Source organism: Colias eurytheme, chromosome 4 (genome assembly GCF_061535395.1).
Source record: "Colias eurytheme isolate Ceu_HAF_F1 chromosome 4, ilColEury1 Martin Lab GWU primary, whole genome shotgun sequence".
Lineage (NCBI taxonomy): Eukaryota > Metazoa > Arthropoda > Insecta > Lepidoptera > Pieridae > Colias > Colias eurytheme.
The window spans coordinates 6,885,726-6,898,630 of record NC_142983.1 but is presented as its reverse complement, the minus strand read 5'-3'; the positions used below and the strand labels follow the sequence as shown (position 1 = coordinate 6,898,630).

At 36.9% G+C, this 12,905-nt stretch overlaps 1 protein-coding gene across 10 annotated transcripts in view; it reads right to left on the bottom strand.

Annotated features, from left to right (window-relative positions):
- Positions 1-243: 243 nt before the first annotated feature.
- Positions 244-12,905, bottom strand: part of dac (dachshund family transcription factor) — a 130,439-nt gene continuing 117,777 nt past the window's right edge. For all 10 annotated transcript variants that reach the window (XM_090120632.1, XM_090120635.1, XM_090120633.1 and 7 more), the window contains 3 exons: positions 10,960-11,106; positions 5,418-5,639; positions 244-457 (listed from right to left, as the gene is read on the bottom strand). In XM_090120632.1, the coding sequence (XP_089976758.1) occupies positions 327-457; positions 5,418-5,639; positions 10,960-11,106 (500 nt within the window). In that variant the 3' untranslated portion in view covers positions 244-326. The remainder of the gene's footprint in view (positions 458-5,417; positions 5,640-10,959; positions 11,107-12,905) is intronic.

Sequence of the window (12,905 nt, the reverse complement as noted above, 5' to 3'; positions counted from 1 at the left end):
ATAAAACCTTACGTCTACGATATAAAGAGATATTTACAAATTTCACTATGGAAGAAAAGTTATCGCGCGTTCGTGTTACGGAACACCTACTTCAACGTTTATATACAAGGGGGCTCGCGCCGGCGTCACTTCTCGCGGAACTCGGCCTTCACGCTGATGACCGGCTTGCGCTCCTCGGGCGGCACGTGCGGCGTGTGCTGCGGGTGCGGCTCGTGTGGCACGTGCGGCGTGTGTTGCTGGTGCGGCGCGTGCGGCGCGTGCGGCACGTGCGGCTCGCAAGTCGCGGGCGGGTCGGGGCGCTCGTGCGGCGCGGGCTCGCCGGCCGGCTAGGTGGCGGAGCTGAACAGCACGGAGTTCTTGTAGTACGCGGCGCGCTCCGACAGCGGGCTCTTCACGTCGCGCTCCATCGCCGCCTGCCGCGACTTGCGCTCCATCTCCAGCTCCTGAGCGAGCGACTCTGTGGAAGAATAACACTTTGTTATTGATCGACATATTGTCTCAATCGCTAAACGAGTTTTAGTTCGAAAAAATTCACTGAGAGTGCGTAAGTAGGTACCTTCCCACAAAGTTTTATATGTATGCAAAATTCAACGTATTTGACAAGGAAAAAAAAAAGTGAAGTCCCGTGTCCCCTTACCCCACGTTTTCTTTAGGGACAAGTAGGTGATCAGCCTTCTGTGTCCTGCCAGACCGAGACATTTTTTTTTTCTTCGTCTCCACCGGGAATCGAACCCAGGACCCCTCAGTTCTACGCTCACGCGTCAACCACTGTACCAAGGACTGTCTGACAAGGAAAAAGTAATTACTAATTCAAAAATAAAAAGTCGTCCACATAAATACACAGTTTTTGTTAAGACATTGAAAAAATGTTTTCCCACCTTTTTGCGCTTTAGTGGAATTACGAACTTAAAATTTAAGATGAATGGCTCATTAAAGTCAATAGAAGCTACAAAAAAGCTATTAATTAATTATGCTAAACTCGCTGTATTTTTTGTTACGTTACGAGTTTACTCTACCGTGTATAAAAACGTTTTACGTGCAATTTATAAAGCAACTAGTGTCATAGGTTTCTAAAATTCATATGAAAAGTTAGTTAGTTGGATATTCGATGATAAAAATATTGAAAGTATTATTTTAAACCGTTCTTGAAAGCAATTACATCATACAGACATTGTATTAAATACATATGTGGAACCCCGGAAAATGTCATTAGCGTTTTGGTAAAAGCTGAGAGACATCAAACGGACTGCAACTCTGTATGGCACTTTCTAATTTAATATTCAACATTCCCTTCAGTAAAAACGTACACTTGCTATATTAGAAGCGTTTATTAAATTGTGACATGAAGGGTTGTTTGTTCAGCGGGCGGCAAGATAGAGGTTTATGAGTAGTGATAATTATATATTATCTATTATATTTTGATTTAACGTTCTCTACGATACTTTTATAAGTTTTAGTCTTTTCCTAATTTTTAATAGCTTTAGATATTCTAAACATTTCAAAGTGGAAAAGTAAAAAGGAAATGATCAGATCATGGATCAAAACGAAATAAAAAAGAAAATGATGTAAAAGAACAAAAATAATTTGTCTGAAGTACAGAAGATTTGTAATAAGGTTTTAAGAAAATTGACAAAGTTCGTAAAGAGGCACGAGTAGGTGAGGTAAGGCAATTGTCTCCGAAAACGTCTACGTTTTACGAAATATGCTTATTCAATTTCATGCAACGCTTGCCGCCTCCTGCAATTTACGAGATATAAAAGATATAAACGGAATCACGTTTTTTGCTTACTCTCATGGAACATTTTTTTAACGGAATATTCAATTTATGTTCTGAATATTCCTTTATAAATTGTATTGGTAGCTAGCCTATTTCCATGAATGTTATGCAAGAAATAGATTTATTCAAATTCCATTTTGTTTACAGATATCTTCTGCTTATCAGCCTTTGGATAAATATTAGGAAGTCAATTTCATTCTGTGTGACAGATTCATTCGACAGTTGAAAAAACTCAATTATAATCCGATTTGTTCTGTGGAGACTGGCTTCAGGGCGTCACACTCGCAAGTGTCGCTCATCGAGGGTTGTCCCGAAACAGAAACCTATTATCCCGGGTGAGATTATTCGCCTAGGGCGTCACAATTAAATATTATACACTTAAAAGCTTCGGCCTTTGCCGTTTCACTTCGCTGCCACCCCTAAATGTCCCATTAGGTCTGTTTGAATACGTAATATTTTTGCATTTGCCGCTTCTAAACAAAATTGCCGGTTCCTTTGAGAGCTATAATCTATTTGTTCTTTGAAATAACTGTTATGGTTGAGTGAATGACTTACGAAAAACTTTGTTTTGTTAAATTGCGCCTTTTTGGAATAGGGTGCTCGTGATAAATTTATAAAATATATATTGTAATCAAGGACTACTTTCATTCATTTCAATAGTGCCAATAACCCTTTTAAACAAATCTGAAAAAATTCAATGGATCTATTGATCGCAGTGTAATTTAAGGGGAAACGAATCGATTTAGTAATTAAATAGAAGACCGAGCAAGAAATTGCGTCCAATCGTTTTCTCAACTAAAAGACAAAATAATTTTTCTCGCTTTGTTGTCACAAAAAATATATTTTACAGACAAAAGGTTCGTTTGATTTTAATAGTATAAATGTCATTGATCTAAACTTTTTATGAAAGGCGAGTTTTTTGAAATTCAATATCTTTGTTGAAAAGAGTTGGTATTCGACACGGGTGTATTAATTATTGTTAAAAGATAATTATTTTTGTTTTAAAAAAATACTTTGAACAACTTGAGAGGCCTGAACTTTACATAAAGGATAATATTTATGAAACTTTTGTAACAGGAGAATAAATAATTTAAAACAGGTATGACGTTGGCACACAATAGGAATAATGTGGTCATCGATAGGGATTGGCCGTCCCTAAGTTCGTGTATTGAAGCGTATCAAATTGTACTGATTGAATTGATCGTCTGTTAATTTTTTTGATAGAATCAATTTCCTCGTGACATAATTAAAATACGTTTAGATTTGATAGAAAGAATGAAAATAAAGATATACAAAGTAAACCATTTCTTCGAATCTGAAAAAGGACCGCGTCATGTTTATATTCAAATACAATCCCTATTTTGTATAAATAAATTTGTATAAATAATTGTGTTATTGAAGTTAATTCAGTACTGATGGCGAATCCGCTACGTACGCATATAGTTATTATAATATGTTCCATTATGAACAAAAAGTTAATATCGTCAAAGGTTTCGGGCGCACCTGTGCGGTACAATTTTATTTCCATTCATTTTACAAGCGCACCTAAAAAGTGGCCGGGGAAGTTTCCTCTTTATTAATTTTTCAACTTTGTATTACTTAACATCAGTTGCTTTATTCGAGTAAATGTTGTCTGCCAGAATGCAATAAAATTCAAAATTCTCTTCTTATATCTTTAATGAAAAATTAGTATTTTATTTTCCATTTTCAACACATTATTTCAGAAAAACTTATGATGTAATTAATCTTATTGCCTTAGGTAAAGTGAAGTACTTAAGTTCGTAGAGTTTTAAACTCCCATTTTTTTATCTGGCCACTATCTTCCAATTACAAAGTACACGAAAAATAGTACCTACGCGAAAGTTTATTTCCTAACAAATGAATTATCCAAACCGTGTAAAAATAACGTTTTTATTATTTGTAGTTTTAGTGAAATTAAAATATTTAGCACACGGCGTGATTTGCGACACGCTTGCGATACGAGTATACAATCGACATTCGCGTGTTCGCGTGCGTCAGACACTGGGGCAGCATAACACTTAAGGCTTTGTCAGATAGGACGCGTATTTTAGCGCTGCGTAGTAGCGCTGCAGCGTCCTGTTTTAACGTCACGCGAGGCTTCGTCAAACAGAACGCTTTAGCGCGCGTTAGGACACAGTAATTGATATTATTAAAGCTGCATGTTGTTTACATAATTATTACTTACGAACAAAACAAGGTACAGCGATATTAACTCCGGAGTCGGAAGAATTTTTTACTTACCAGTTTCATTAATTTCTTCTCCGATTTGTGCCCACAATTTTGCCTTCATTGATATATCTTTATAGTTTATATGAACTATCCTTCGTATTATATAAGCATGGATATTTTCTAACCAATTCTATCAAATTTTCGGTCATTATGCAGTATTTTATTATTATTTTACGCCTATTAACGCCGACGCTAAAATAAATTTTGTAAAAAAATACAACACCCGACGTTAAAGCGTCCTAACGCCGCGACAGAGCGTTGCGTACTGCTAGCGCCGGCGCTCTGTTTGACGGTATTCTACGATGGTAGTAGAACACATCTTAGCGTCATATCGCGGCGTCAACTTAACGCTCTGACGCGCGCTAAGTACGCGTCCTGTCTGACAAAGCCTTTAAATTAGTTGCAATTTCAAGTCGAAAAGCACTCGTCTGTAATTCTGTGTGGGGAAACCGTTTGTAGAGTTGTTACGAGGAGACTCTATATGTATGCAAATAGCTTTGTTGCGTTTAGGCGGATTGTGATGACATTATTTGTCGTTTGGAGCTAGGAAGGAAAGTTACTAATTAAGAACTATAATCGTTTGTTGTAACTATTATATGAAAAGGCAAAAAGAGCAATTGATTTATCTAATAAGTGTGGTACACGAATTTTTTAGAAAGTTTGTAGATATTTAAAAATTTAATCCAATAATATAATATCTATTTCAATGTAAATGTTAAAAAAAAATACAAACACAATGAAATTAGTTTTTCAACTGCATAAAACCCATTCAAAAACCAATAACAGCATTCCAAGTATTTTTCAATAAACGATTTGAATCAAAAAGGGCCCAATAAAATTACAAAAATTGTGTATGACTACCGTTCATTTTGTGCTTTTAAAATGCTTGACATTCTCAATTCGCAATGGTATGTTTTATGATGAGTACGCATTTCTGATCTCGATTTTCCTTTCAGTAGGACCCTTTTCGTTTATTAAAATCTATATTTTAGGGCACTACTATTTTCTTTGTGGGGTTTTTACTGGTTTTTATTATTTTATAGGTAACCTTAATAGGCCTTAAATTTTTGCGATTAATTTTACACAGCTATTAAGTAGAGTGGAGCAGTTTTAGAAATTCGACGAAATCTACAACTAGCAAAAACTATGAAAGTAGAATCTGAAGGGACTGTACACACGATGCGAGCTCGGCGGACTAGTTTAGCTAATAATTTCACGCTGTCGAACGTCCCACCTATGAAAATAGGACAGGGAAAGTAGATGTGTCTGAAAATCAGTACCGGAGTAGCTCAACCACAAGAAGCAAGCTGTGAATGTAAGAGAGAAAGGTTCATCCGCAATTTGCAAGCTGCAAAGTAGAAGGTAAAGGAATGGAGAGTGTGGGACTCACCGGAGTAGTTCTGCCAGAAGGCGGCACCAGCGGGCATGATGTCGACGGGCGGCGGCGGGTAGGCCCAGGCGGGCTTGTCGGGCGAGCGGCGCGCGGGAGGCGACGCGTTCGCGCCCGCTCCCGCTCCCGCTCCCGCTCCCGCATTCGTCTCCGCGCCGCTCGACACTTTGCACTCCGAACCGTTCTCTCGGCTCTCTTGCGCGCTTGGCGCTGAGAGGTTCTCTGCAAAGAGTGCGTCGTCTTACTTATGATGCTGACTTTGCGAGTGGCATGATGAGCGTCACGCAAAGTTTTACATTTTAATGTGACTTGTCGTGAATGTACATGAAAACAGATGCATGGTACATGCCGTACATGGTATTGCATTTAAATTGATTTATATCAACGGAAAATATATAAACCGAATGAATTATTAAGGATATGTGTTACGGAGCTTGGAGGCAAGTTTCATTTTAATACTTTTTCATTTGTTATAAATGGTATGTATGTATTATTATATGTATATATGTCACGGCTAAAGGTAGGTGAGAACATAAACTTAAGATTAGCCGGCTAAACTTAGGTTTATTTTCGACGAGGTGTTAATGTTAGTTTGTTCTATCTTTAGCCGGCTAAACTTAAGTGTAACCGCAGGCCCGTGGCTAAAAATGTCGGGGTGGGTAGATTTGGTTAGCGCCGGGCCGGTGGAGGGCTTGAGGGGCCCGCACAGTGCCAGAAAACACTCGCCCTGTTCCTTACATGTATTATAGTAACCAAATCTACCCACCCCGACTCAGGGCAGAAAGCTGGTGGCTAGGTTAGGTTAGGTTAGAACTCTTAAGACCCGCACGAGCCGAGCGAGCGCAGCGAGCGTGCTGCGGCAGCAGCCGGCGAAGTGCCAGAAAACACTCGCCCTGTTCCTTACATGTATTATAGTAACCAAATCTACCCACCCCGACATTTTTAGCCACGGGCCTGCGGTTACACTTAAGTTTAGCCGGCTAAAGATAGAACAAACTAACATTAACACCTCGTCGAAAATAAACCTAAGTTTAGCCGGCTAATCTTAAGTTTATGTTCTCACCTACCTTTAGCCGTAACATATACATATAAAGAGTTATCAGTTTCGCATGGTAAGCATAAGTAACGAATGATTATACAAGAAATTGAACTCGAATGCATGTTAGTTCAGAACCCGAACCCTCGTTTCAAATGGCCTGCGAAACGATTTCCTGACACGGAGATTAGTACACACCATCACTAGCGTTTACAACCCTTCTTACGTCACGCACTCCACATCAAATGGGAATGTTACAAGTGCTATCAAATATGCAGAAATAGTCTTAATCGTACAAGATATATAGTTGAAATTTCCTCATGTTTGTTCACCTATCGCAAGGAGTTAAGGAAGACTCGGCTGATATGCAGATAGTTTGACAGACGGCAAGTTAACATGTCAGTAGCACTCCAAGTTACTTACTTGTTGAATAGCTATTGAATTGACAATTTGACGGCTAAATATTTATTTATTTATTTATTTATTTATGACACTTTATTGTACATATAACAGGAATTTAAAATAAGAGAATACATAAAATTGGAAAGTGTACAATAGGCGGCCTTATTGCTTAAAAGCAATCTCTTCCAGGCAACCATAAAAATAAAGGACATGTAAGACATTGGTAAAAAGCGAGGGCGCATCAAAAAGATTTAAAAAAAGAGTAGATAACACAAATAATTCATTACTAATTAGAGAATGGACATAGATAATTCAGTATATATGTATTAATCAAGTTATATTTATATTATACATACAAATTAAATAAAAATAATAAGTTAAATACAAATTAATAAATATATTTAAATATATATATGCATATAAATACATATTATACATGTATATAAATACATATTATACATAGTATATATAAAATATAAATACATATTTATAAGATAAAAAGGAAACTAAATACTGGAGAAAAAGTGCTCTTTTACAAGTGACTTGAAATGATGTGGTGTTTTGGCTCGTCTGATAGTCTCAGGAAGAGAATTCCACAGTCGAATCGCTAGGACGGTAAAGGAGGAGTTAAAAAAATTGGTATGGTGAATAGGGGTGGATAGGAGAAGGAGATCAGAGGAACGAAGGGAAAGGGAACTATTGGAGTTTAAATAATGAAACTGATTTTTGAGATAGACAGGAGTTTTGGGGTTAAACAGGACAGAGTACAGGAGTTGAAGGATGTGAGTATTCCGGCGAAGGCGAATAGGTAGCCAGTGTAATCTTTTGCGAAAATCAGAAACATGATCGAACTTGCGCAAGCCGAAAATGAATCTGATGCAAAAGTTTTGCAGCCTCTCGAGAGCATCAAGTTGATATTCGTGAAGATCGGGATAAGAGGAGTCGGCATAATCTAGGAGAGGAAGCAAAAGGGATTGAGTCAACGCAATTTTGGTAGAAATCGGCAGGAAGTTGCGTAAACGACGGAGAGAAGAAGCAGAAGCAAACACTTTTTTCTGCACTTCCTTGATTTGATCACACCAAGATAAACTTTCGTCCAAGTGCAAGCCAAGACTTTTCACCTTCTTACAGAAAGGAATCACTGTACCGTCTACCGCAATACTAGGTAGGGTTTCCCAGTTTATACGACCTATAAGCTGTTTACTGCCTAAAATAATAACCTTGGTTTTGTCAGGATTAATTCTTAAACCATGGTCTTTACTCCATTTAACGATGGTGGCTAGCTCAGTATTTATACGAAAAATCTCATTCGGTAGTTCTGATAATGAGGCGTGCGAATATAATTGGAAATCGTCTGCATACATATGATAAGGAGAATTAATATTACTGGATATAGAGTTAATAAAAATTGAAAATAAGAGAGGAGACAACACACCACCTTGCGGGACGCCAGCAGATACGTTGCACCAGGAAGAAGACAAGTCTTCAACCATGACACGCTGCCGTCGTCCAGACAAGTAACTTCGAAACCAGTCAATAACCGTTGGAGATATGTTGAGAGAGCGTAGCATTGCTAACAAAACATCATGATCGACGGTGTTAAAAGCGTTACTGAAGTCAAGTAGAGAAAGTAACGTTAGCTGCTTGTTGTCAAACCCCCGGCGAATGTCATCTGTGATCTTAACTAGAGCAGTAGTTGTGCTGTGACCTGGTCGGAAACCAGATTGAAAAGGATTAAGGAGATTGTGAGTATTGAGGAAGCGACTTAGTTGCTCTTGTACTAAGCGTTCTAAGACTTTGGCCAGGAAAGGTAAAATAGCAATTGGACGGAAGTCTGAAGGACTAGATGGTTTGGGATTCTTGGGAAGAGGAAAAATGTGAGCATTTTTCCAGTCTTCAGGAAATTGACCAGAGGAAATGGAAAAATTTAAAATGTGAGTGATGATAGGTTTAATGATAGGAAGGATGGGGATGATCATGTTCCGACCAATACAGTCACTTCCAACCGCCTTAGAGGTGATTGACAATATGCACTTCTCAACACCACAATCGGTAAATTGACGCAAAACAAACGGAGGAAAATCAGGAGAAGGTAAGGAGTTGAGGGTATTTAATGTTCGCAATTTGGAGTTAGCGTCAAAGTCCAAAAATGGACTAGAAAAATGAGAATTAAGAGCATCAATATTAACTGATGACGGAAAAGAATTATGCGTTTTTTTGCCAATACCAAGAGTTTTTAGGAATTTCCAAACTTTAGAGGGGTCGCCGTTTTCGACAGATTGGGATATGTGTCGTCGTTGTGCATCCCTACATAATGTATTGCATCGATTCCGAATTTTCTGAAATTTTTCACGGTTAATATCAGAATCAGAGGAGTTTAATTTAGCTTTAGCACGAGCCTTTTTTTTCAACATAGATTTAAGTTCAGCCGTCATCCAAGGAGCAGGTAGCTGCTTCAACTTGACTGGACGTATTGGAGCATGAATATCAAATAGGTTCAGTAGTAAAGAGTTAAATAGAGCCACCTTTTCGTTAATGGAATTTGCGGAGTAAATAACCGACCAATCCATCTTGAGTGCATCATCACGCAATCGGTCATGATCGATTTTACCAAAATTGCGCTGCAAGATAGTTTTGGGTTTCGACTTGGGTGGTTTTACTGTATAAGAGAGGAAAATAAGATCATGGTAGGAGAACAGGGAACCGGGACATTGACCATGTTTAGCAACATGCTCAGGAGAGGAGATAATGATTAGATCAAGGAGGGAAGGAGAGCAGTTAGGAAAGGAGTGGGTAGCTTGAAGAGGAAGGATGTTAAGGTTAAATGAATCAACAACGGATATCAACTTTCTACTACGATGGTCATTCTTCAGGAGGCAAGTGTTAAAGTCACCCATCAAAATCACATGCTTGTAAAGAGGAGAAAATGAGCCGAGAATACAGTCAAAAGATGAAAAGTAGTCAATATTGAGGTTAGGCGAGTAAAAAACACCTAAAAGAATTTTGGTGTTTGATAAGGTGACTTCAACAAGAAGATGTTCGGCCGCATCAGATGGTGGGGGTTGAGGAGAACAACTAACAATTGAAAAAGGAATATAATTACGTAAATAGATTGCTACCCCACCGCCCGGCCTTCCGACGCGGTCGTTACGAATCAACTCAAAACCTGGGATATTGTAAGCTACAGAAGGTAAACAAGGCTTCAACCAGGATTCGGAGATTAATATGGCGTGCAGTGAATTTACATCAAACGAAGCGAGTAAATCAGGATAGTGTGCCGGAATACTCTGAGCATTTATGTGAACCACATTAAAATTTTTTAGCTCATTACAGAAAAGGGAAGAAATATCTAAGGAAGAAGGAGAAGAGGTACTATGGAAACTGTCATCACTTGAGCAAGTATCAGAACACACAGAGATAAAAGAGTCACTATCTGCAACATCCAGAGACATTAAAATATATAATATAAAATGAATATACTAAAATAAATACTACTATTAAAAAAAAAATAAACAAATAAATAAAATAAATAATAATAAACAAACAAAATAAATAAGTAATATATGGTAATATATAGTAACTTAAAAAAAAAAAAAAAAGCTACAAGTCTAACATATCCTTTACCTCCAAACATTACAATAGGAATAAATAAACACTTAAAAAATATTCTATAATAATTTACAAAGAACTACAGACTTCACAATTACAAACAACTACATAATATGGCAAAAATGCTAGAATCCATGACAATTAATAAACTACATCATACGTCAAACAGTGGAGAGATTGACAGTAAAAAGTGACATTTGACATTTCGTTCAAAATATTATTAAAGTTTACGGGTAAACAGTAAAATTAATTTTTGCTAAATCACAAAAGATCTGCTTAGAAGTAAAAATAAGAACCTACACAAGGAAGCATTTAAGCACAAATCATCAATGTAAAATAGACAATAAACATAACAACATAACAACTATCAAATATCGTTAATACGAGGAAATTTAGTTCGATCAGCGCGCCGTTCAATTTCTAGTTGACAGGAATAAATACATAACCTTAATAATTTTTAATTGTAATCAATTAAAAACTTTAAATTGTACTTACCAGTTACTATTCTAAGGATTTCACTGGGAGCCCCCGACTGTTTTAATGCTTCTTCAATCTTTTGCCGTCTTTTCAATTCCAGTTCTAATTGCTCTTGGATTTGCTGCCGTTGTTTTCTTTCCTTTTTCAGCCGTTTTTGGTACATTACTAAAAATAAAGAAACATAATTTGAGCATTATTCTTAAGATACAATAAACATACTTTGCTTTTTAAAAAAGGCCTTCAATAATATGTATATATGTATAATTATTAAACTTGTTAAACTTGTTCACAATAACATCGATTTACGCAGAACCTTAATATTCTCGTATGCTAAAACTAGAATGAAAGTAGATTTTCTCATTAAATATTCACTAGTAATTAATGTTGTTACTAATGAATCGGTCGGGTTCACTAGTGATCGACTCCTACGCATCATTTGTCATCTCACGACCTCTGACACGGTACATAATAATGTACCCATCACATAGGGTTTTTATTCTCATACCCTATTTTACGTCTGTCTTAGGACTTGCTTCACTTATTAGGTGCATAATTAAGTTATTTTACGCAATTTTGATATAATTATCGTCTCGTCAGTTTCACTTAGAACTTTCAATGTAACTTATTTAAAGGATATTTAGAATTTCCACGTGGAATTTCCACATATGTTGAGGTTCACATATTTATGGAAAGGTTCGGTCAATTCGAATGTGTTCATCCAAACGTCCAGTCAGTGGAAAATTCAACGGGCCGTCGACTCTGAACATCGACACAGTCTAACACCTCTGAAAAACATTTTCTCACTTCGATGACGTTTATTTTAGGGCCTTTTTATCTCACCTCATTTATTTATTAACGCATAAGCGGTTACTTATGTAGCTAAAATCATTTTTTCAATTTCCTAGAGTATGACTGCTGTTTTAATTTTTTTTTCACTACTCTATTTAGTAAGATTATAAAGTTTAAACGGACAGAGAAGTAATTAAAGGAAAAGGATCGATATCGGCCTATTGTTTTTGTAAGTCAATATTTGATTACGGATTGTCGGCATCTCTTTGTGATGCAGCATTTGCTCCTACACCCATAAGTTCATGAGTAAAGATGAATCGTAATAATTCGACAATGGATTATTTCTTTCGGCTTGATATCTATTTCATAAAAAAGTTAGATTCCTTTGTTGTTCACAATAGATTTAGGATCAAAGGTATTGATGTAAATTATGTTTTAATTGTTTTTTTAATGTAATCGCAACGATGCTTCACTGTAACAAATATTATTTTTAGGATTAAATTTATTAAAGCGAATTTAGTAGAATTCGCTTAGAATTTGCAGTAGCAATACAAGGAATAACGTAAATTACGGAACGAACAATTTCATGATCCAGTGTATGAATAAAAAAACAAACCGCCAAAATATTGAAGGAATCCGTTCAAAGGGGAAAAAATGCAATAAAAAGTCCGGCCCGATACAGAATGGGAGTGTGGTTAAAAAGCAACGAACGAATATGGTTCCGAACATCCGCTGCAGACAAAAGTTTGGCTACTTGACTATGCAAATTATATTTGCGGACCGCCGCGGTTGAGACTCGATCTCCGACGGTTTCATTCTATGTATAAACGTGTACTCTTTTCATATTTTCATCCGATTTCCTTTTCCCCTCGTTCATTTTGTTTCGTTTTTAAAAGTCGCGGAACAATGCTGCCTTCCGCGGGGCTCATTCGCCGCGAGCGCTTTTCTTGCACGTCGCTTTCCTTACTTATTTTTATATCTATCTCTTTATTCATATCCGTTTTTCTTTAATACTTTCGACTCATAAATGATGGAAACGGTCCCCTTGGGTGCGTTGTTCAAATAACATGTAAATGAGTCAGATTCACAAAACAAAATTACAAAAATATAATTTGCCTCCATGATACATATTTTAATCATAAAGGATGCGTTCATAAATAGAATTTATTTAAATT